The following is a 25,969-nucleotide window of genomic DNA, read 5'->3' as shown; positions in this document are numbered from 1 at the left end:
GTACCTGTGGAATGGCAGACCGGGGTGGTGGTCCCTCTGTATAAGAAGGGGGACCGGAGGGTGTGTTCCAATTACAGGGGAATCACACTCCTCAGCCTTCCCGGTAAGGTCTATTCCAGGGTACCGGAGAGGAGAATCCGACCGATAGTCGAACCTCGGATTCAGGAGGAGCAGTGTGGTTTTCGTCCTGGTCATGGAACACTGGACCAGCTCTATACTCTCCATCGGGTCCTCGAGGGCTCATGGGAGTATGCCCAACCAGTCCACATGTGTTTTGTGGATCTGGAGAAGGCATTCGACCGTGTCCCTCGTGGTGTCCTTTGGGGGTGCTCTGGGAGTATGGGGTCCGGGGCTCTTTGCTAAGGGCTGTCCGGTCCCTGTATGACCGGAGCAGGAGCTGTGTTCGCATTGCTGGCAGTAAGTCAGACCTGTTCCCGGTGCATGTTGGACTCTGCCAGGGCTGCCCTTTGTCACCGGTTCTGTTCATTATATTTATGGACAGAATTTCTAGGCGCAGCCAGGGGCCGGAGGGGGTCTGGTTTGGGAACCACAGGATTTCATCTCTGCTGTTTGCAGATGACTGACTAACTAACTAACTGACTAACTGAATTGCACTTTTGCACTCATTGGTTTTTGTTTCACCTTAAGCCATTTTTATTCAAATAAAACATTGTGAAGGAGAACAAATGGCTGCATAAACTTGGATTTGAGGTAGAAAAAAATTAGAAAAGGATTTATAGACATTGTAGGGTGGGATACGAGAAGTTAGGGAGAGCGTTTGGCTTGTGTAGTGTTGCCACGGCGAATTTGAATGTGCTTTTTCGCCATTTTTTACCATTTCTTTGATTCATGGTCATTCAGATGATGTTGTCCTGATGGCTTCTTCGAGCCAGGACCTGCAACAGGCACTGGGGCGGTTTGCAGCCGAGTGTGAAGCAGCTGGGATGAGAATCAGCTCCTCCAAATCCGAGGCCATGGTTCTCGACCGGAAAAAGGTGGTTTGCTCTCTCCGGGTGGGTGGTGAGTCTCTGCCCCAAGTGGAGGAGTTCAAGTATCTCGGGGTCTTGTTCACGAGTGAGGGAAGGATGGAGCGGGAGATTGACAGGCGGATCGGTGCAGCGTCTGCAGTGATGCGGTCGCTGTATCGGTCCGTTGTGGTGAAGAATGAGCTGAGCCCAAAGGCGAAGCTCTCGATTTACCGATCAATCTACGTTCCTACCCTCACCTATGGTCATGATCTCTGGGTAATGACCGAAAGGATAAGGTCGCGGATACAAGCGGCTGAAATGGGTTTCCTCCGCAGAGTGGCCAGGCGCACCCTTAGGGATAGGGTGAGGAGCTCGGTCACACGGGAGGAGCTCGGAGTAGAGCCGCTGCTCCTACACGTTGAGAGGAACCAGTTGAGGTGGCTCGGTCATCTGCTCAGGATGCCTCCTGGATGCCTCCCTAGGGAGGTGTTCTGGGCATGTCCCACCGGGAGGAGGCCCCGGGGAAGACCCAGGACACGCTGGAGGGACTATGTCTCTCGGCTGGCCTGGGAACGCCTTGGGGTCCCACCGGAGGAGCTGGAGGACGTGTCCGGGGTGAGGGAAGTCTGGGAGTCCCTGCTTAGACTGCTGCCCCCGTGACCCGGCCCCGGATAAGCGGAAGAAAATGGATGGATGGACAATAGTGAAAACACCTACATTTACGATTAGACCCCAGTATACCCGCAAAATTGTGCATAATTCACTGTACAAACATCTTCTGTGACTTAAAATGCATGGATAATAGCTATAAAAATATAAAGATCATTATGATTTGGAAAAAGTAGCAGTTATATACCATAAATTTGACATTTAAAAAACAAAAACAAAAAAAAAAAGACATAAATTCACATACATCAACAAGTTCACATACATCTCCCTCATAGCTCAGAGGGGGAGAAACAAATAGAACTCTTCATTTATTTATTTATTTATTTATTTAGAAAAGGGACAGTGCATATTAATGAACATAAGATACATATGTAAATATGCCAGATTTTAGCCACAGGCTAGTTTCCATCTGTTGTCCCTGGACAGGTTGATGGTCACATTTAACATAAAATACCACATACACAAAATACAGTCAAATACAGAAAAAGGACAGAAGCCAAGTCAAAAACATAAACTCAGGAGGGTTACTACAACTTTTAAAGTGCTGTGTGTATTGCACAAGTCCTAAAGTGCTGTGTGTATTGCACAAGTCCTAAAGTGCTGTGTTTATTGCACGAGTTCTAAAGTGCTAAGTGTATTGCACGAGTTCTAAAGTGCTAAGTGTATTGCACGAGTTCTAAAGTGCTAAGTGTATTGCACGAGTTCTAAAGTGCTAAGTGTATTGCACGAGTTCTAAAGTGCTAAGTGTATTGCACGAGTTCTAAAGTGCTAGGTGTATTGCACAAGTTCTAAAGTGCAAAGTGTATTGCACATAACCTAAAGTGCAAGGTGTATTGTACAAGTCCTATAAGTCGAGTATTTTATGTAAAGCTAAAACTGAGTAACTATGAATTGTGTTCACATGTTTGTGTTGATCTAAGCCACTCCTTTAAATACCTTTTAAATGTAGTAAAAGTGGGTGCCTCCCTTACAAAAGTGGGAAGACTGTTCCACTGTACACAACCTTTAAATGACAGAACATTTTGACCAAAAGTAGTTCTTCTCACAGGAACCTCACAGTCACCCCTGCTTGTGGCTCTGGTTGTTCGTGATGCAGTTTTGTATTTAATGTGTTCTTTTAGAGGCGGTGGTGCCAGCCCATGTAAGCACTTGTATATTAGACAGGCATTTTTAAATTTAATAAAGTTTTCAAAGTTCAACAAGTTATATTTTGAAAGGATATTACAATGATGGTAAGTGAAAGGTTTTTTGTCTAGAATTTTCAAAGCTTTTTTATATAAAGCTTCTATTGGTTTTAGGATTGTCACACCTGTAAGAGACCAGCTTGTTATGCAATAGCTTACATGGGAAAAGATCATACAGTGCAGAAACATCATAGCAGCTTCATCAGTCAGAGCTCTTCTTATTTGATTAAAATTAGAGATGTTAAAATTAAGTCTTTGAGATATCATTTTAACATGTTTTTTAAAGGACAGTGTGGAATCCAACAGCACACCCAGATATTTAAATTCTGTTACTAGTTTAAGTTCATGATCTCCAAAAAAAACATTAGAACGACTGATGTTCATAACTTTTTTGGAAAAGATCATGCAGACTGTTTTCTGCGTATTTAGGAGAAGGCAGGATCTGGTAAGCCAACTCTGAATATGTCTTAGTGCTGATGAGAGAGTTTGAGCTCTCTCATCACAACATCATAGCATTACAATAAATGATAGTTCATCATTTAAGCCTTTTGGACTAGGAGTTTGTAAGGTAAAAATCCAATTTAGACCTTTTAGACAATTTCATTAAATGAACAAACCAAGTACTGCCCCTTTAATGAGACTATGTGCTCATATAATTTGAACAGTAGAAATGTTACTGTTATAATAGGTGACAGTAGCTCAGTTGGTAGAGTGTTTGTCCACTGATCCGAAGGTTGGCGGTTCAAATCCCGCTCTCGACATAAACATCATTGGTTGAGCGGTCAGATCGCAGTGTCTGCGTACACTGGTGTATGAATGTGTGTGTGAATGGGTGAGTGGTTCCTTGTTGTTGTGCCTTGAAGGTGGAAAAGCTATAGAAAAATGTGACCATTTACCATAATCTGCCGTCTACACAGTCGTCTATATACAATGTAGGCTTTGTGATAGAGGTGTTAAGGGAATAGTTTTGGGCCTTGTTCTTGGCTAACCCTCCACTATTAAACATTAAGCCTTTTCATCATAGAACACAATGCTATTACAAACTTAATAGCCGACTGTAAAAACTCCATATTTAAGCAAGACAAATCCCTCTCATTATAATTAAATCTTAGTATAAAGGCAAAGTCACTCCGCCCACCACAACAATTGGCTCGCATTTTGCCTTGAAGAATTCGGCAGCACCCCGTTGATATAGTTCTCCAGTCTTTAGGGAGAAAGTCTGTTGTTGTTTGCTAACGCACAAAAATACGCACCCACACACATACAGAGAGCAGTCACTTGGAAACTAACTTTTGTAGCTTGATAATTGTTTTTAGGCTAACATAATTCTGCTAGTGGAGACAGCTAACCCATAACCATGAATCAAAGAAATGGTAAAAAATGGCGAAAAAGCACATTCAAATTCGCCGTGGCAACACTACACAAGCCAAACGCTCTCCCTCTCTTCTCGTATCCCACCCTACAATGTCTATAAATCCTTTTCTAATTTTTTTCTACCTAAAATCCAAGTTTATGCAGCCATTTGTTCTCCTTCACAATGTTTTATTTGAATAAAAATGGCTTAAGGTGAAACAAAAACCAATGAAAGTGCAATTCAGTTAGCTAACCTCTGCAACCATCATTTCCACTTGCCCTGATTCTAAGCTAGTCAGGGAAGCTATTAATACATGCATCATCGCTAATGAGATGGTCTTGTGAGGCACTAGGATCACTGCTACCAGGTTGTTGTTTTTTGCGATTTTTCACCCTGCCCCATTTTAACCGTGTAGCCTCAAACTTAATTTCCACCTCTGAAGCATGCTAATTGCTAGCTGCTGCTGCCTTATAAACATCAACAAAGTTTTCTCATTTGGAGGTGCACAGGGCTGTAATCTGCGCTCATTGATCGTATGGGGAGTGTGGAGTGCCCCTGGCTGTTAACAAACCCAATGGCTTTAAGATGGAACTAAAAGTGGAGCAGGTGTGAGTGTTAAACATACAAGTTCAATGAAGATGTATAGGGGAGCAACAATGTGGTTACAAATTTAAATATAAAGGATTGTAATATAATATAGAGGTTGTGTGTTGGCAATGCTGTAAAACAAATGCATAATGGTCACATTTGTACATAGTACTTGTAAAGCCTCTTGAAGGTGGAAAAAGCGCTATTTATCAAGGGAACACTCACCCATTCACAAACACATTCACTCAATAGTGTACACAGACACTGAAGGGTTCATTGTCTTGCCTACGGACACAACACCAGCATTCATTTGTGTGAGCTGGAATTGCACTGCCAACCAGTGGATCTGACCGCTCAACCAATGATGTTTATGTCAAGAGCAGGATTTGAACCTTCAGATCAGAGGACAAACAAACCAACTAAGCTACTGTTGCCATATCAAGATAACCTAACAAGTTGTGAAGCAGATGATCTGTAACTTCTCCAATCAAAATCCCAATTGACCACATTTGTATAACTTAACTTATTGACTTTCGACCAATTATTTCTCATTTCCCCGTTAATAAAAATGCTGTTTTTATACGTGGTAATAAATTTACTTGGTTTGCTGGTATGTTGTCTGTTCATATGCATTCAAATGTTTAATGCAGTAAATGTTAAAAACCTGTATGAACTAACAACTACCGTTTTCAAACCGATTGCAATGATATAAAATCCAGACTACCTAACTTTCTAGTTCAGTGGTAAATGCTTAATATTTTGACTATGTAATCAATAATACGGATCCACAACATAGTGAAATAGTATTCTATTACTGAGTGTAGTGTATTTGGTCATTACTGGCATAGGGAAGAAAAAAACAAACAAACAAACATATATATATATATATATATATATATATATATATATATATATATATATAAAGTAAGTATAAATAGACTTGATTACCAACTAACTGCGTAACAAGCAAATAAGCAATTACCGTAAATTTCGGACTACAGAGCGCACCTGAATATAAGGTCGTATTCACACTAGCACAGGTTAGTACGCTTTAATCGAACTCCAGTTCTTTTTGGCCACAAAGTCCGGTTCGTTTGTTCAGGTGTGAATGCGCAATCGAACTCTGATACGGTCCAAAATAGCGAACTCTGGTCCGCCAAAAAACCTAGGTCTCGGTCCGGTTGAAGTGAACTCTGGTACAGTTCGAATGCATATGTGAACGCCAAGCGGACCACAGGCCGCTCCAAAGACAGGAAGCGGATTACATGCAGAGCATTCTGGGTAAATAAAACCAAAACAAACACGGGTGCAAAGCTAGCGGAGCGGAGAAATGGCTCGTGGTCAGACGTGGAGTGAAGAGGAGGTAAAAGCCCTCATAGAAATATGGTCTGACGAAAATATATGTCAGTTACTCGTGACCACGCACAAAAACAACGAGGTTTATAAATTAATAAGTGAAAAAATGAAAGCAGTAGGATTCCCCCGCACTGTAGCGCAGTGTCGGACAAAAGTAATTTTGTTTACATTTCCCTGCGGAAAAGAAGTTGCGTTGTATTGACCAATAGACGAGCGGCGTTTCTTCTTCATGGTTTTTTGTCTCGTTTCCTTCCATGGTTTTTGGTACAGCGCCACCACATGTGAAGGATTAGACAAGCTTTTCAAAAGGTTTGGTTCGTTTGACAAAAAGCAGTGTGAAAGCGAACCGCTCCAGTTGAAAATGTTAACAATGTTTCAATTTTGGTCCCGAATCGAACCGAGTCTACTGGACTATTAGGTGTGAAAACGACCTAAGCCGCACCAGCTAAATTTGAAGAGAAAATCAATTTTGTACATATATAAGCAGCACCTGAATATAAGGCGCAGGTTTTCATATTGTAACATGAGATATTTACACAGAAAGACGGTGCACCGACACGCTTTTTTTTAAACTGTGCCTGAAAATTGGCACCAACACGACATCAACACGGGATGAACACACCTGCAGGTTTAGAAAATAAAGCTGCACCAACACAGAAAATCTGCTTTTATTTCCTCTGAAAACTTTTGTCGTCTTTTTACATTGACCAAGTTGGATTCATTGATGTCGAGCTTACGTGCAGTGGCTCTATTTCAGGGGTCGGCAACCCGCGGCTCCGGAGCCGCATGCGCCTCTTTCAGCCTTATACTGCGGCTCTGCGTGGCTGAAGTGTATTTTATTTGCATTAGCTCTTTTTTGTTGTAGTTTAAATTGGAAGATTATTATGATCTTAAAATAAAATTATATTTTCTTATTTTTCGTTGCTCAAAATAAGCGTCACACTCGCGGAACAATGTTCAAAACAAACACCGCTCACGTCTCACGTCTCACAGACACAGCTCACAGTCCTGCATAAAGAGCCCTGATTTTCAGACGCTGTGCACACAGGGGTCAGGAGCAACTTTCGCCTGTCCCTAATGACGCACTAATAAGCTCGTCCGTAGATGTATCATGAAAATCCTGTTGGAAATCGCCACAGAAATCTATTTGATGTAGTGGCAAGTATATTATCTGCTCTTGTCTCCGCGATGACGTTTCACGTTTAACACATCAGACACGACGCCCAAAAGTAGAGCCACAAGCGAGTGAAAATAAGCCAAAACAAAAGTCTTTGGAAAGCTTTTAACAAAGGGGAAAAGGACAACTGAGGAGCCAGAAGAGGAGACTACGACCTCCAAGAAAAAGAAAGATAAATTTAACAGACAGTGCCTACTTAAAATCTGGGTTTGTCGCTACAGGTGACTCTCACGCGCAGAGTCCGCTCTGCGTAACATATGGGAAAAGCAAATAAGGCAATGAAACCTTCAAAACTGCTTTGGCACATGGAGAATAAGCACCTGGGATTAAACAATACGCTTTTAGAGTTTTTTGGGTTTTTTTTTAAAGAAACTGCGGAGCAGAGTAGACATAATCACATAATCAGCGCAGAGCTCACACTGATGCAGCGGTTTAGTAAGGTGTATTTTTTTAATGCACTTAAGTTGTTTTTGTCATATTTATCTGCCACATGTAGAAGGCTTGTCCGTGAAAATAAAACCTACATTATTCCGTTATATTATTATTATACACAGTGTTATCTTCATTTTAGATGTCAAAAAGTATTTGCGGCTCCCAGTGTTTTATTTTACGTGGAAAGTGGGTCCAAATGGCTCTTTGCGTGTTACAGGTTGCCGACCCCTGCTCTATTTCCTTCTTTATCTTAAAAACTGCATCATATCCATTTCATGATGCGCAAAATGATCGTTCAAAATCAAAACTAGTGAATTCTTCAGAGCAGAATCTTTCCCTACGTCTGTTTCACTTTTACGTTTACAGCTAGAGAGCGCCCCTCGGTGGCCGTTATCCAGTAAAAATTCCATAAATAAGCCGCACTGCTGTATAAGCCGCAGGGTTCAAAGCGTGGAAAAAAAGTAGCGGCTTATAATCCGAAATTTACGGTACATTAAGTTGGACTATGTAACTTTTCTGGTGGAACTCGATTTCATAGAGATTATTTTGCTTTACCTGGAATATCCCACTGTATGGCATTAAACATATCCATATTGCATTTATTCTATAACACATTTTATTTGCTTAAAAATATCTTTACAAACATGCATTCTTATGGGTCACTTCTCCACAGATCTGACCTGAAACTTCGCCTGATGACGTTACATGCTTGTCTCCATGGAGATATATATATAATGCCGTATATTCCAGGCAAACTAATAACATCTCCATGGAGACAAGCAGAAAAATCACATAGTGCAAATGTAACTATGTGTGAAAACAACTCTAAAGTTTTTTTTATACTTAACCTTTACTTTGAACTTAATGAAAGGCATGTACAAAAGCATGTGATGTTCCTCTATTACAAAATGTCTGCCCCCAAATGTCTGAAAAACAAATCCTTTTGTACTTTTTAGCTGCTCCAAAATGAGGACTTAGCAGCAATTGGTCACACTTAAGTGAATACCCAGCTATGTTCAACTAAGCCGAATATGCTGATTCTGTGCAATAAACCTATCCATTTGTCATAGCAGATTAATTTTAGCTCCATCGTGGAAACCCATTCTGCCTGCTTGAATGAGATTTTTTCATCCTCCTTAAAATCCAATGAGCTCTTAAATGTCAGGGGTACAAGGAGGCAAGGTTATGGCATATTCACAAGAGGCACTGTGAAAGAGAGAATGTCCATCAAAAGAACTCTGAGTTAGTGATTCTAATTATAACCTGGTTCTGTTATAAATACTGTAGCATGAAAGCCAGGTATAATATGAAATTAGAGTTTTGGATAATAAAAAGTGGCACTACATGAGGTCAATTACACGCTACTCAGAAACCATGGCAAGAGATGCATATAGAACTAAAAGCATCAGTAATAAAGTAATTACAGATAGAGACTGGTAATCCTTGGAAACATGGTTAGTGAAGCAGTGTAGTGTAGTTTAATAGTTCTAGAATCGTAGTAGTAAATGTTAATAATATATGTAATGGTGACTGGTGAGTGATTCCTTGATGAACAGTGCTTTGAGTGCCTTGAAGGTGGAAAGTGTTATATTAAAAACATTCTGTGTGTCTGAGAATCATCAACCATACTGTAAAATTAACATAATAAATAAGATTACGTATATAGTAGTATACAGTGCAGATTTAACCTACATTGGTAGAATGAAATAGTAAGGTATGCAGTGCAACCTGGATTTTCCTATGGTGAGAGCCATAACAGTACAAAATTAGAGCAGAAAGTAGAATTTAAGGTGAATTTGCAGAACTATTCTAGAAACTTTAACGAGAATTTGTGTTATTTTAAAAATGTAAAACTATTAATACACTGTTGCCACTGCTGCCATCGCCATTCAGTTTGTGCTATTTTGCATGGGGCATGGCAAATTTTAAAGCCTCCCATCGAATCGGTGCATTGCTGATTGTAACATTTTAAACAAATCAACAGTTTACGGAGTTTGGCTGGAGCGTCGATGATGTAAGACATGCCTGCAGTAGCTCCGTGGGAATGTGACATTTAGGCTATATTTTTGCACTTTATTATCTTTTAATAACCACCATTATTTGCAAGTAACATCCACAATCAACCCGTGTTTAGTCAGCTGAAGGTTTTTTGCAGAATTATGGAAACCCGGGGAAAAACAAAACTACGAGAGCAGGCCGCGCCAAGCCCCCAATCTCACCCGAGCCAGAGGCCGATTCTGAGCGTGACGCTATCGAGCGTATACGGAGGTAATGATGAAGAATATGCGTGCGGATATTGTCAAAGAGTTTGAACAGGTTGTTTCTGGGGTAGTTAAGAAAGAGATTATGGCTGCTCTTGAGGCATTGGAATTAAAGATAAGTGCGCAGAGCGACATCATTGGAAACCTTGAGCAATCTGCTAATGATCATGACAGCCAGCTAACTAGCTTACAAGCTAGGCACTTGTGAAGCGAGTTGATTTTTTATCGCAGAAGTGTGAAGATTTAGAGGGACGCTTGAAGCTGAATAATATATGTATTGTGGGGGTTCCTGAGGGAGTGGAAGGGACCCGTCCAACAGATTTTGTCGCCATGCTACTACGGGATTTGCTCTACTACAGCTGATCCCTCACAGATCAACCAAGCTTTCAAAGGATATTATGTGTCACTATATGCATCTGAAACTACACCTACAGATGAAGACTGTGATTACTTTTTTCACCATTAAATATCCTTACTATTAATCAGGATACTGCTAATAATCTATGAAAGACCATTACCTTACTGGAACTTGGCTCAGCGATACAGTTCCTTCAAGGTGGGAAATGCCCAGGCCCTGATGGGTTTAAAAAGTTTAAAGATGAACTTGCATTATACCAAGACCCAAAAGCAAGACTAAAGATAAATGGTAGTCTCACAAACTGGTTTACCCTAGAAAGATCTGCGAGACAGGGGTGCAACTTGTCACCAACCCTCTTTGCAATATTTATTGAACCATTGGCACAAGCTATAAGGCAGGAAGAGGGAATAATAGGAGTAAAAATTAAGGACACAGAGCACAAGGTGGGGCTATTTGCTGATGATGTCTTAATTTATTTAAAACAACCAGATGTATGTTTACCTAAAAATTAATGGACTTACTAAATTATTTTGGCTATCTATCGGGTTATAAACTGAATATTGAGAAAACGCAGGTTCTCCTCTTAAACTGTAATTCTCCATTAAAAATATCGCAGCAATATAATTTCAAGTGGAATAAAAAATCAATAGACTACTTGGGAACAAAGATTACAAATAATTTAAACACATTATATGAGACCAACTATAAACCCTTGAATCAACAAATATACAAAGACATGGAAAGATGGGAGGTTTGATTGTTAGATCTACATGCTAGAATCAAGACAATTAAGATGAATGTCCTGCCGAGAATTTTGTATCTTTTCCCGTCCCTACCAGTGTCAATACCAGCTAATCAATTTGTGGAGTGGAACAAAAAAATCTCAAGATTCATATGGAATGGAGCCAAACCAGGAATTAAATTTTCAACACTTCAATTACCAAAAAATGAGGGTGGATTGGCCCTGCCAAATTTAGAAGAGTATATCTATGCAGCCCAGCTCAAATCTTTGATTTGTTGGTGTGACTCTGAATGCACGGCCAAGTGGAAACAAATTGAGTTGAATAATGTTTGCCATGTGCGAGCAATGATTGCAAACAAAAGATTGTTTAAGGAAAATGTAACAAAGTTAGACTGTATAGTCAAGTTCACGCTGAATGTCTGGTTCAGAATTGTAAAAATATTCAAAGTAGAGAAAGAGATTAAACTTTTAAGTTGGCTAGCATATGATACAAATTTCAAACCAGGAATTATGAATACCAAATTTAAAGAGTGGGCAAATAAAGGATTGAACATTATAGGAACATTCATTAAGGAAGGGGAGTTGGTAAGCTTTCAAAATATAAAGCATAGATTTGATTTAGAACAGGAATCAGGAATTCTATATGTACCTTCAAGTGAGAGACTATTACCAAAGAGAAATCAGACCGGACCTCCCGAGTGAACTGAATATAATCACTGTGACACTTTGGGATGCATATAAGAACAAGAGTGCAAAAATTATATCTAAATTGTATAAAGGTTTGGGGGCTAACAGGAAAAATATGTCGTTATACATTAGGGATAAATGGGTGAAAGAAATTAAAGAAGAAATAAGTGATGATAGCTGGTATAAAATTTGGCAAAATCAGATAACCTCAACTAATTCAACAAATTGGAGAATCTTTTGCTGGAAGAACATCATCAGATTTTTCATCACACCAAAGATTAAAAAAGCATCTCTATCAGTGGATCAACCATGTTGGAGACATTGTTGGGAGTATAATGTGGGACATGCACATGTGTTTTGGCAGTGCAGCAAGGTGTCACAATTTTGGGAAACTTTGGGCAAAGAAATGGAGAAAATATTGGGGTACACACTATCAAGGTCATGCATAACGATGTATTATGGGCGGACTACTGATGCACATATCCCAAAAAAGGACTACTACTTAATCAAGATATTACTGGCAGCATCAAAAAAAGCCATTACACGCAAATGGCACAAGGAAGACCCCCCTACACTTGACAACTGGAGGGACATTGTGGAAGAAAGTCACGCTATGGAGAGACTCACATATATTTTAAGGTTACAAAAGGAAAAATATAAAGAAAACTTGGATAAATGGTTTTTGTATTTAAAATGACGGCTGACCGAATGTTCACTGTTCTTTTGTTAAATCTTTGAAATTAATAAAACATAAGTTACAAAAAAAAAAAAAAAAGATAAACTTGCAGACATTAAACTTTTGTCTAAAATTCTAGCTAGGTGTCTTGAAATATCCTTGTCTGATATTATTAATCCTAACCAAACTGGTTTTATTCAAAATAGACACTTTAAGGAGACTTTTCAATATAATTTACTACCCTTCCCAGAGTAAATCACAGGAGGCCTTAATTTCCCTAAATACCGAAAAGGCCTTTGACTGGGTGGAGTGGTCGTACCTGTTTCACACGGTTAAAAGATTTGGTCTTGGTCATAATTTTTTAGCCTTAATTAAGCTTTTTTACTCTAACCCCTTAGCTTCCATTAGGACCAATCATTCACGTTCTGCATATTTTTCGCTGCCTCGCTTTACTAGACAGGGGTGCCCTCTTAGTCCACTGCTTTTTGCTTTGGCTATTAAGCCCTTGGCTATCGTTATTCGTACCAACCCAGTCAGAGGCATACATAGGCATGGTCTGGAGGCAAAGGTTTCACTATATGCAGATGATCTACTTCTATATGTCTCAGATGTAACTACGTCAATACCTACTGTTTTGCGTCCACTTTCATTCTTTGGACAGTTATCCGGATATGTCATGATGTCTGTTTTCCCTGTCCTCCCGTGCTCTCTCCCCCTCCCCTACCTGTGTGTCTGGAGCTGGGCGGAGTGCCTGACTCCTCCCGTGCGCACCTGGGGCGCATCAGCCTAATCACCACCACCTGTTGCTGAGTACAAGAAGGCTTGGCAGTCTACACTCGGTGCCAGACCGTCCGCGTGTAAAACGTGAATGTCTCTAGCTTGCTTTGTTATATGGTACTTTCGTGCACACGCTCATTTGGATTTATTCACCCTCCAGATTCCTGCCTCCACTCGCCCAGCTCCTGCCACCACGTTCCAGTCCTGGTATCGCCTCCTGCTCGTCTCGTCTCCTGCTCGTCTCGTCTCCTGCTCGTCTCGTCTCCTGCTCGTCTCGTCTCCTGCTCGTCTCGGCTCCTGCTCGTCTCGTCTCCTGTCCTGTCCTGGTCTCTGGTTTGTCACCCTCTCCCCGCTCTGGTCTTCGTCTGCTCCGCCTGCCCTGGTACCGCACCCGCTCCTATCCCCGTCCTGGTCCTGTCCTGCCCGCCTCTACCTGCACCGCACCCGCCTGGCCCGCTTCCCGTTCCCCGGTTCCCGTGCCCGCCTGTGAACTATCACTATTGTAAATAAACACTGTTAAAACTGCTCTGGTCTGCATCTTTTGGTCCAACCCGCACCGTTACGACAGAACGGTCTGGCCACTATGGACCAAGCAGGCTCAGACCCGGACCAGACGCGCCGCCTCACGCACTCTCACCCCGAGGCGGTGCTGGGTCAGCATGAACAATCTATTCGGACTCTGTTGGAGCTGAATCAGACATTGTCCCAGCAGGTGGCACAGCTCAACCACCAGGTGGCCGCGCTCCTCGTCACCCCGCCTGCTGCAGCTGGAGCGCCGCCACGCCTCCCGGAGCCGAGAGGCACGGATCCGGAGCCGTATGCTGGGCAACCTCACCTCTGTCGGGGATTCTTGTTCCAGTGCGAGTTCATGTTCCAGCAGTGCCCTTCTCGTTTCAGCTCGGGGGCCGCCAAGATCCGATATATATGTGGATTACTCCGGGGCAGAGCTCTCCAGTGGGCAGAGGCGCGCCTAATGAAGACGTCTGTGGATAGCCTGGATTTTAATGAGTTTGTGTCCACGTTTAAGCTGGTGTTTGACCACCCGCACTACCAGGACAATGCTGCCTCCCGTTTCGCCTGCCATCCTGGTGCCGGTCGCTCCCTCTCCCTTCTCAGGAGACACTTCTGGTGGCCCACGATGGACACAGACACCCGGGCTTATGTCGCCGCCTGCCAGGTATGTGCTCGGGCCAAGGCCTCCCACTCACCCCCTTCTGGTCTCTTGCATCCTCTCCCAGTTCCTCGTCGCCCTTGGTCCCACATCGCCTTGGACTTTGTGACGGGCCTTCCCCCTTCCCAGGGGAACACGGTGGTTCTCATCATTGTGGACCGCTTCTCCAAGGTCGCCCATTTCGTTGCCCTGCCTAAGCTCCCCACAGCCAAAGAAACCGCCGACCAGCTGACCAGTCATGTCTTCCGACTCCACGGCATCCCAGTGGACATCGTGTCCGACAGAGGGACCCAATTCACCTCTCAGGTATGGCGGTCTTTCTGCGACAGTTTGGGGGCCACGGTCAGCCTCACGTCCGGGTTCCATCCACAATCTAATGGGCAGACGGAGCGGGCCAACCAAGACCTGGAGTCGGCTCTACGGTGCACAGCCTCCGCCAACCCCGCGACCTGGAGTACTCACCTGCCCTGGATAGAGTACGCTCACAACTCCCTCGTGAGTTCCGCCACCGGTATGTCCCCCTTCGAGGCGTCGCTGGGATACCAACCCCCTCTCTTCCCCACGGAGGAGAGGGACCTCGCCGTCCCATCTGTTCAGCGCCATCTCCAGCGCTGTCGCCGGATCTGGAACAGGGCCAGGGCGGCACTTCTTCGGGCCGGAGCGCGCACTAAGGCGACGGCCGATCGCCACCGTGTCCCGGCGCCCGTATACCAACCTGGCCAGATGGTTTGGCTCTCCGCCAAGACGGTCTCACTGAAGACTGACTCCCGTAAGCTGTCCCCCCCGATTCCTGGGACCGTTTAAGATCGTGAGGATCATAAATCCATCGGCGGTGCGCCTCCAGTTACCCCCGTCTCTCCGGATTCATCCGACCTTCCACGTCTCCCAGGTTAAACCAGTCCGGACCATCTTTTGGTCCAACCCGCACCGTTACGACAGGATACAAACTTAATTTAAGTAAACGTGAGCTCTTTTTATTAAACTCCCTACTTAATGCTCCACAAGGGTTACCTTTAAAATGGCATATGACAGTTTTTTATATCTTGGAATTCAGATTACACGCAAACCAAAAGTCTTGTTTAAAGCAGACTTCTCTCCCCTATTGTTGAAAATTAAGGAGGATTTTGAACGATGGTCTTTACTTAAATTGTCCTTATCAACTGTGTCAAAATTAATGTCTTACCTCACTTCCTATACTTGTTCCAGTGCATTCCCCTTTTTCTGCTCAGCTCTTTCTTCTCTCAGGTGTATTCACTTGTGACCGAATTTGTTTGGGATAAGAAAGTTTCTCGACTCTCTAAGCAGTATCTACAGAGGCCTAAAATATCGGGTGGGAAGACCAGATTACCAGATTTCAGGTATTATTATTGGGCCTCTAATATAAGACTTTTTAAATATTGGCTTCATTCCGAAACAGCTCCCTTATTGGATTGGTTAGTTATGGAGAAGAACTCTGTAAACCCAGTGTCCCTTGCAGCATTGTTATATTCACCCATACAATCCCCTACTAAAATGTACTCAAGGAACCATATTGTTAAAATATCTCTTAAGATTTGGATTCAATTCAGATGTTACTTTGGGTTGCAAATTTATTCGCACAATGCCCCTTTAGCAGCTAATCATTTTTCCCTCCTTCTCTTGCTGATAAATCTTTTTTGAATTGGTCAAGTCTTGGAATACGGACTTTTAAGGATTTGTTTGGTGATAAGGTATTTGTGTCTTTTCAGTAGCTATCTGTAAAATTCTCTCTCCCAAAACAACAGTTTTTTAGATACCTGCAAGTTCACATTTTTGTTAATAGCAATTCCCCTTCATTTCCCAACTTACCTGAAGATTCTGCTATTGATTCTTTGATTTTATCCACTTCTCCTTCGAAAGGGTCTATTTCGTTTATAATCAGATATCGGTTATTCGCTCAAATTCTCTTGACTCGATAAAAGCCCTTTGGGAGGAAGATCTTGGTGAGACTCTGTCTGATGAGACATGGTCACAAATTTTACATACATGTGTACATAAGTCTTCCATATGTGCCAGGCACAGTCTTGTGCCTGGTGAACAGTGTAAAATTGTTCACCGGGTTTATTATACAAAATCCTGCTTATCCAAACCAGTACCAACAATCTACGGGAAACCTTTTTCATACATTTTGGCTATGTCCACAACTCTATGGTTATTGGACTGAAATTTTTTCAATAATCTCAAGTGTTATTGGCAAGAAAATTCACCCAAATCCTTTGAGTGCCTTATTTGGGATTTTTGTAGGGCCACCTTCTCTTTCTAACTCCCAGAGGAACTCCCTTGCTTATATGACCCTTCTCGCAAGGAGGGTAATTTTATTAAAATGGAAGTCCCCACAGCCTCCAACATTTATACAGTGGCTTAGGGATGTACTATAGTTTCTTAAACTTGAGAAGATAAGATTGACACTTCATGGCTCCTCTGATAGGTTTGTACAAATATGGCATCCACTGTTCCAAATAGTACAACAAATTAACTTCCCTTCTATTCCTGATTAACCCTTTTTATTTTTCTGGTCCTTTCTTTCCCTAAATTTATCTAGCTATTTATATAATTGCTCATCTCCTACGTCATCTAGTTTCATGGGTTCTCACTTCAATGTGTATGTTTATCTGTATGCATATATACATGTATCTATGTGTGTATGTATGTATATGCACAGTCAGGACGGGTAACTGCATTTTTTTTTTTGTCATTTGGATGGAGAATGTTAGTGTGGTGTTTTTGTTTTTGTGTGTATCACTGTGTTATAAAAGGAGATTGTGCAGAATACCTTTCTACTTTCTCATTATTTATATAATGTACATTGTACAATTTCTGTATAAGCCAAATAAACACATTTTGAAAAAACAAAACAAAACATAGTTTATACTATATTTTTCTCAAATTCTTCATTTAGACAAATGGGATTCTCGCTTAACCAGGAGTTCTTTCACACACAAAAAAATAAAACAAAACAAAAAAAATACTATTTAGTACAGGGGTGGGCAAACTTTTTGACACACCAAGTTTGAACAAGGTTTACCCTTACCTATTTTAATATAATCTGGTCACAATTGGAATCCGGAGATGACATTACTTTTAATTATGCGATATTCCAGCCAATGCACCAGATCTGCACCGCACGCAGTCTGAGCCCAGGGTGAACTTGCAACTAAACCTGGACTAGACCACAACTAAACCACTTATTTTGTTTGTTTTTCATGGATCTAAAAAGATATATGTTAATTTAATCCAAGTTCTGCTAATAACAAAAGTTGACCTAGCTTTGTTTTCCTACCCTTTGTGGGTCGTTGTCATGTGCTCTTCGTCGCTGGTCCAGATCTTCATATGGAGGCACCATCCCCTCTCTACACGCCTGTTGGTACTCCCTCCTCAGCTGCTGAATCCTGTCCACACTGGAAACACAAAAACATTCACAAATCAGTGAATATAGCAAATTCTTCATTGTTAATACTGATTACTGTTTGCTTTCCATACAACTGGGATCTCTTGAGTTCAACCTTTGACTTATGGCTGGACGTTATGGCAAAAAATTGTAATCACGTTTTTCCCCCATCATATTGATCAATCGTGACTCCCAATTTTATTTTGGCTTCCTAAAACAAATAAAATTACTTTCGATTTTAATTTTGCGAACATAATCAATACAGACTTTTAATAATTGTCATTTAAAACTTTACTTCACATTACTTCCTCCAAATTCTGAACTCCAAACTGCATTGATCTTGGACCTCTTGTTTAACAAGACCAAAGCTGATCACTGACAATTAGAAATGTCTGAATCTTGATTTCAATTCAAACTTAGTTAACTGTCCAGCTAGGCCTGTCACAATAATTACTATATCAACTTATCATTTCTTACCTGTTAGACAGAACACTTTTTGAGGGTCAATATTTATTGTGAGTACTTCTTACATGTACTAGAGCAAAACTCATACTAAGATTTGAGCTGTAGATGGTTGAATAAATTACTTCTATGACTCATTATATATAAACTAATTACAAATTGAATAGTTTAGCTATTTATTTACTATTTCAGTTCATGTTCAGTTTTTTGTTTTTGTTTTTTTTTTAATAAAATTTTTATAAAATTTACATTTATAATATTTTAAAGATTTAAGATATTTTTAATTCTTCTATAGAGTTATTGTGTCAGTGGACTGTAGTAGTTTCAATATTCTCGTTTATCGCCTATACGCCCCATTACAGACAAAAATAGTAAAGCAAATAGCAAGTGTATGTGAACAATTCAACTTCAAGTAAACTAATGCTTAAACACTGTGAACCTAAAACATGAACAATCCATGAGTTTCAGAGTGACAAAATATAGATAACACAACCAAACATGGTCTACATCATGAGTGAAAATCAGGATTAAACAAGGACCAAACCAGGGCAAGTGTGAATGCAGCCTTCATAAGACATGGTATTTATTATGATCCACCCACTCAGTTCAAACACACAAGGTTAAATGTTAGTTATGTTTTTCTTTTTTGTTTAAAGTTTATAGAAGCAGCTGAACTTAATGATAATATTAAGCACTAATGAGCTAAAGGAGACGTTCTCATTACCAGACCAAAACACAATGAACTACTGCAGAAAAATCCATCATGCGGTAATTAACTAATGAAACTAGCAGAAGGAAAACAGCAGTAACACAACTTGCATTCAACTAAACAGGAACATGTTTTTGGCCTTGTTAACACAACCTGGGTCATGCTGTGCCTTGGAACACACTGGATATTCCAATAAGCAATTAAGCAGAGATTCAACTAAATCAAATCTTAAAGGTCCTATATTATGCAAACTTGACTCTTCTGAGTTTTAAGCCATGTTAGAATGTTGTTATCTCATTAAAACATGCCTGGAGTTGTGCTTTGTTTCATACAAAATGCTCTGTTCCACCTTGTGATGGCATGAAGCGGTAGTGTTCAAGTTAACATCTACCTAGCTTTTTAGCTTTGTTTAGTAGAGACGGGAAATTCTCGGGCTGAAATTATCCAAATAAATCTATTGAAGATGTTTGAAATACAGTGGAACGCTTCCTATTTTTACATGACATGACCAGGTGGAACAGAGTGTTTTCTGTTTAAGAGAAGAACTAGCCTAAATATGCAGGATTTGTGTGTTAAACATGTGTGAATGAAACAAAACACAAGTCCAAGGTATGTTTTGATTAAGAAACAGCAACATAATAGAATATGGTGCAATATCGGCCCTTCAATTATAAAGGTGCACTATGAAACTTTTTCTAAAGTGTTTTTGTCTTTTATTATTTTCAAAGAGACTTCCAGAGTAACTAGTGTACTTCTCTGTAGATCTTAACTGAAACTTGATCTAGTGTCATCTGCTAGTCACCAAAGAGATGTTTCATAACATGGGAAATTCCAGACAAAACATATCTATAGAGACAAGCTGGTGATGCGTCTTCCTCCAAAAAGTTACATAATGTACCTTTAAGCAAGTTTATTTGCAAGTCAACACTACCCAAAGTGAGATTATTATTCTAGATTGAAGTCACCAATTTAAATAGGATTAGTATTTTTGACATATTAGATACAAACTTGTATATTTTACTACAGTCAACTATATTGGCCATATTATCTCATATATATATATATATATATACATACATACATACATACATACATACACACACACACACACCCCACACACACACACACAGACACACACACGTTCCAGTAAAGCTGGGACAGGGGCATGTTTACTACTGTGTTACATCACCTTTCCTTTTAACAACAATCCAACACTCAATAAGCATTTGGGAACTGAGGACACTAAATGTTGAAGCTTTGCAGTAGGATTCCTATGCTCATCCTATTACTCAGTAGTCCGGGGTCTCTGTTGTAGTATTTTGTGCTTCAGGTCTGGACTGCAGGCAGGCCAGTCTAGTACCCGCACTCTTTTAGTACGAAGCCACACTGTCGTAACATGTGCAGAATGTGGCTTGGCATTGTCTTGCTGAAATAAGCAGGGATGTCCCTGAAACAAACGTTGCTTGGATGGCAGCATATGTTGCTCCAAAATCTGTATGTACATTTCAGCAGTAATGGTGCTTTCACAGATGCGCAAGTTTCCCATGTCATGGGCACTAACATACCATCACAGATGCTGCTTTGCGGCAGTAACAATCCGGATGGTCTTTTTCCTCTTTGGCCCGAAGGACACAACCTTCATGATTTACAAAAACAATTTGAAATGTGGACTCATCAGACCTTCTCAGGTGAGCTCGGGCACTGAAAAGCCAGCGGCATTTCTGGGTGTTGTTGATATATGGGCTTTTGCTTTGCATGGTACAGTTTTAACTAACACTTGGAGATGTGTTAACTGACAATGGTTTCCTGAAGTGTTCCTGAGCCCATGTGGTAATATCCTTTACACATTTATGTCTGTTTTTAATACAGTACTGTCTGAGGGATCGAAGGTTACAGGCGTTCAAAGTTTGTTTTTGGCTTTGCCCCTTATGTGCAAAGATTTCTCCAGATTCTCTGAATCTTCTGATGATATTATGGACCGTAGATGATGAAATCCCTAAATTCCTTGAAATTGTACCTTGGCTTCATCGAGCCAGGACCTGCAGCAGGCACTGGGGTGGTTTGCAGCCGAGTGTGAAGTGGCTGGGATGAGAATCAGCTCCTCTAAATCCGAGGCCATGGTTCTCGACCGGAAAAAGGTGGTTTGCCCTCTCCGGGTGGGTGGTGAGTCTCTGCCCCAAGTGGAGGAGTTCAAGTATCTTGGGGTTTTGTTCACGAGTGAGGGAAGGATGGAGTGTGAGATTGACAGGCGGATTGGTGATGCGGTCGCTGTATCGGTCCGTTGTGGTAAAGAAGGAGCTGAGCCCAAAGGCGAAGCTCTCGATTTACCGGTCAATCTACGTTCCTACCCTCACTTATGGTCATGAGCTCTGGGTAATGACCGAAAGGACAAGATCGCGGATACAAGCGGCTGAAATGGGTTTCCTCCGCAGAGTGGCTGGGCACACCCTTAGGGATAGGGTGAGGAGCTCAGTCACACAGGAGGAGCTCGGAGTAGAGACGCTGCTCCTACACGTTGAGAGGAGCCAGCTGAGGTGGCTCGGGCATCTGCTCAGGATGCCTCCTGGACGCCTAGGGAGGTGTTCTGGGCATGTCCCACCGGGAGGAGGCCCCGGGGAAGACCCAGGACACGCTGAAGGGACTATGTCTCTCGGCTGGCCTGGGAACGCCTTGGGATCCCACCGGAGGAGCTGGAGGACGTGTCTGGGGTGAGGGAAGTTTGGGAGTCCCTGCTAGACTGCTGCCCCCGCGACCCGGTCCCGGATAAGCGGAAGAAAATGGATGGATGGATGTACCTTGAGAAACATTGTTCTTAGACTGTTGGACTATTTGCTCAAGCAGTTGTTCACAAAGTGGTGAACCTTGCCCCATCATTGCTTATGAATGACTGAGCCCTTCGGGGATGTTCCTTTTATATCCAATCATGACACTCACCTGTTTCCAATTCCTGTTCACCTGTGGAATGTTCCAAACAGGTGTATTTTAAGAATTTCTCAACTTTCCCATTCTTTTGTTGCCCCTGTAAATATTTGCATAAAAACAAAATTTATTATTTTGAACATTAAATATCTGGTAAGATATATATATATATATATATATATATATATATATATATATATATATATATATATATATATATAATGTATTTATTTATTTTTCTATATGACACATATACATTAAGCTCCAAGCATACAGTTTATATATCCACTCCACCAATGTGCGTCATTCGGAGAAAAAACAAACTGTGCTGTGTTTTCAAATTAATGGGAAATAAGAACAAATATATGCAGCTGACTGAAGCTAATTTATCACGCCAAATAAGAAATACTGCCACATTTCCACTATATTATAACACTGTCAACACAAGGGTCAGAGTAGGTCACCGAAAGGCTGGCCAAATTAATTTGATTTGTTGCATCACTAGTGTGCTGTCCCTTTAAGGACAGGTGGGGAAACGTTGCCCTCTGGTGGGCGTATGTCATACTGCATTTTGTCTTTTGTGAAGGAAGTTGAGGTAGCAGCCATGTTCCTTCTGCAAGCTACGAGTTGGAGCTGCAGTTCATGGTTAAAAGTGTTGAAATATCTTCTGCAGAGTTAAAGGGAACATATGCCTGTAAGTTCATTACCTGTTCTGTGTAAATGTGATTTCCGTTTAGCCCTATTGTTATGTTAATTAGATCGCGTTTGCGTTTTTACACATGCTAATTGCTACTTGCTAGCGGACTTTACATGGTCATTACCAGTTCAATTGAGTAGCTAGCCACTGCTAACCCGTGTTAGCGGTAGTCATGTTTTAATGTGCCTTTTGTTTCTTGTATGCAGAGACTGATTATGTTTTTGTGTCTGTTTTACAGTTTTACAGTTAAAAATAAATTGAAGCAAAGAAAAGCACTTCAACTTCTTTATTTCAAGTCTGTTCGCTATCTGCCAAACTTCACGGTCGTTTAGGGAGGGCAGAATAGTAAAAAGGCATATCATCCTAAGAAGCTCCATCAAGAAGACACCACAGCAATTGCCATGGCAACTCCTCAAGACCAGGCATTAGAAGAAACTATAGAGACCCGGTCAAGGTGGACCAGGACTAGCCAAGATACCAGCTCATCCGTCGCCATTGCAAGAGCTCGGGCTAAAGCAGAGGCCGCTAAGGCACAACTGTCCTATGCACAAAAGGAAGCTGAAATATTAAAGAAAAAAGCTGAATTTGATGCAGACCTGCACCTACTCAAGTCACAAAAAGAGGTTGCAGCAGCCATAGCTGAGGCTCAAGCATGGGAATCGTGTATCCAGGAGGACGCAGACCCACAATGGCCCCAACTAGGCACCATGCTACCCCTCGACCCAGAGCAGAGGACAGTCGACTACATACAACAACAAGCAGAAATACGTGAAGAGATGGAACTACCTGATACATCTCTGCCAATCAAAACCGATCCTCTAGCACTGCCCACCAAAGAGAACAATAAAACCGACTATACTGAGTTCTGTGGCCACTCACTAAGTCAAGGCTTTCAACCACTACCAACAGTAGATGCCAGTCCGATACAGTACAGTAGGAATGACAATCCCTACACAGCAAAACAGCTCAGTGGTTATCCAGCCCACTATTCCCAGGCTACTATACCCAGACCTGATTGTAATCCCACTTACAACACAGGGTTAGCCAAGTACCTCATGAGGAGAGAAATGGTCAGCTCAGGCTTACTTAAATTTGATGACCAACCAGAAAATTACTGGGTTTGGAAATCCTCCTTTCGAAATGTAGTGCAGGAACTGAACTTGTCACCACAAGAAGAGCTAGACTTGCTTGCCAAATGGCTTGGCCCTCAGTCCGCTGCACAAGCTCAACGCATCAGAGCCGCCTACATAGCTAACCCCAGAGTAGGTCTTCACATGGTGTGGCAAAGATTAGAAGATTGTTTTGGGGCACCTGAAATAATAGAACATGCCCTGCTCAATAAAATCGAAGATTTCCCAAAAATGTCAAACAGGGAAAACCAACGCTTGAGAGAGCTGGGAGACATTTTGACAGAAATAGAGGGTGCCAAGTCAAACGGCTTCCTTCCTGGGCTCTCCCATTTGGACACGGCACACGGTGTCAACCCTATCCTAACCAAACTGCCGTATCATCTTCAGGAAAGGTGGGTCACAGCTGCTTCAAGGTATAAAAAAAGATAAGAGTGTCCCATATCCCCCTTTCTCATTCTTTGTACACTTCATCAATGAGGAAGCTAAGACCCGTAACGACCCTAGCTTCGCATGTGTCACAGGTTCCAATACAATGAGCATTAAAACAGAAAAGACATTTAAGCCAAAATACCAAACCCCCGTCTCAGTGAGAAAAACAGATGTGACACCTGCAATACGGTCAAACCAAAAGGTACCTCACAAAGATAACACCGATCCAGAAAAGGAGTGTCCTCTCCACCAGAAGCCTCACCCACTAAGAAAATGTCGGCTCTTCAAAAGCAAGTCTTTAGCGGAAAGGAAAAGCATTCTAAAGGAGAACATTTGCTTTAAGTGTTGTGCCTCAGTTTACCACATGGCCAAAGCTTGTACCAAGCCTGTAAAATGCGTTGAGTGTGGAAGCGAAAACCACCCCACAGGACTTCATCCAGAACCCATTCCACTAAAACCAGAGAGCCCTGCTGCCACTGAAGATCATGGCGGGGAGCAAAAAGAGACCGGTGCGATTGATGTGACATCTAAATGTACTGAGGTATGTGGCAATGCATTCAGCCCAAGATCATGCTCTAAAATATGCTTAGCAAAAGTGTTCCCTGCTGACCAGCCTAACAGAGCAGTCAAAATGTATGCAGTACTTGACGAGCAAAGCAACCGCTCATTAGCAAAAAGTGAGTTCTTCAACATATTCAAAGTCAATGGACAGTTAGAGCCATACACTCTAAAAACTTGTGCAGGTGTAATGGAAGTCACAGGCAGGCTTGCAAAGAACTTTGTAATTGAACCTTTGGACAGTTCAGTACAGGTCCCTCTCCCTGCTCTCCTAGAATGTGACATGATACCTGATGACAGATCAGAAATCCCATCTCCAGAAGTAGCCATCCACTACCCACATCTGAAAGCAGTTGCAAATAAAATACCTGCTGTTGACAAAGAGGCAGACATCCTCCTCCTCCTAGGCAGAGACATTCTTCAAGTGCATAAGGTTCGTGAACAACACAATGGACACAGAAATGAACCATATGCTCAACGTCTGGACCTCGGATGGGTCATTGTGGGAGAGGTTTGTCTTGATAAAAAGCATAAAACAAAAACCACCAATGTCTACAGAACAAACATTCTTCAAAATGGACGCGCTACTGTTTTCAGCCCATGTAACAGTGTCATCCAAGTAAAAGAGGGTCCGGGCAACGCAACTCCTAATGCAAACCTCAATGCCTCTGTGTATCCCCCTGATCCAGAAACAGACAATATTGGCAGCCAGGTATTTCAGAGAACGCAACATGATGACAAACCTGCACTCTCCATAGAAGACAAAAGTTTTATAGAGATATTAGATAAACATGTGTACAAAGACAGGACCAACACGTGGGTTGCCCCATTGCCCTTCAGATCACCACGGTGCTGCCTCCCAAACAACAAACCTCAAGCTCTGAAAAGACTTGTCACTACATTACACACTGAACAAAAGACCCACAATGAAGAAACACTTTGTTGACTTTATGCAAAAAATGTTCAATGCAGGACAAGCAGAGCCAGCCCCTCCACTTAAAGAAGACCTGGAGTGTTGGTATCTACCCATGTTTGGTGTGTATCACCCACAAAAGTTGGACCAAATAAGAGTAGTGTTCGACTCCAGCGCCAAATACGAAGGTGTTTCCCTAAATGACACGCTTCTCAGTGGACCTGACATGAACAATACTCTGCTGGGAGTCCTGACCCGCTTCCGCAAAGAACCAATTGCTATCACAGCTGATGTTCAACAAATGTTTTACTGTTTCACAGTCAGTGAGAAACACCGTGACTTCTTG

At 41.8% G+C, this 25,969-nt stretch overlaps 1 protein-coding gene across 2 annotated transcripts in view; it reads right to left on the bottom strand.

The window, feature by feature from the left end:
* Positions 1-25,969, bottom strand: part of pard3bb (par-3 family cell polarity regulator beta b) — a 497,556-nt gene that overhangs the window by 115,792 nt on the left and 355,795 nt on the right. For both annotated transcript variants that reach the window (XM_033986829.2, XM_033986830.2), the window contains exon 23: positions 17,699-17,816. In XM_033986829.2, coding sequence (XP_033842720.1) covers positions 17,699-17,816 — 118 coding nt within the window. The remainder of the gene's footprint in view (positions 1-17,698; positions 17,817-25,969) is intronic.

The sequence above is a fragment of the Periophthalmus magnuspinnatus genome, chromosome 21 (genome assembly GCF_009829125.3).
Source record: "Periophthalmus magnuspinnatus isolate fPerMag1 chromosome 21, fPerMag1.2.pri, whole genome shotgun sequence".
Classification (NCBI taxonomy): domain Eukaryota; kingdom Metazoa; phylum Chordata; class Actinopteri; order Gobiiformes; family Gobiidae; genus Periophthalmus; species Periophthalmus magnuspinnatus.
This window is presented reverse-complemented; position numbering and strand designations above follow the sequence as displayed.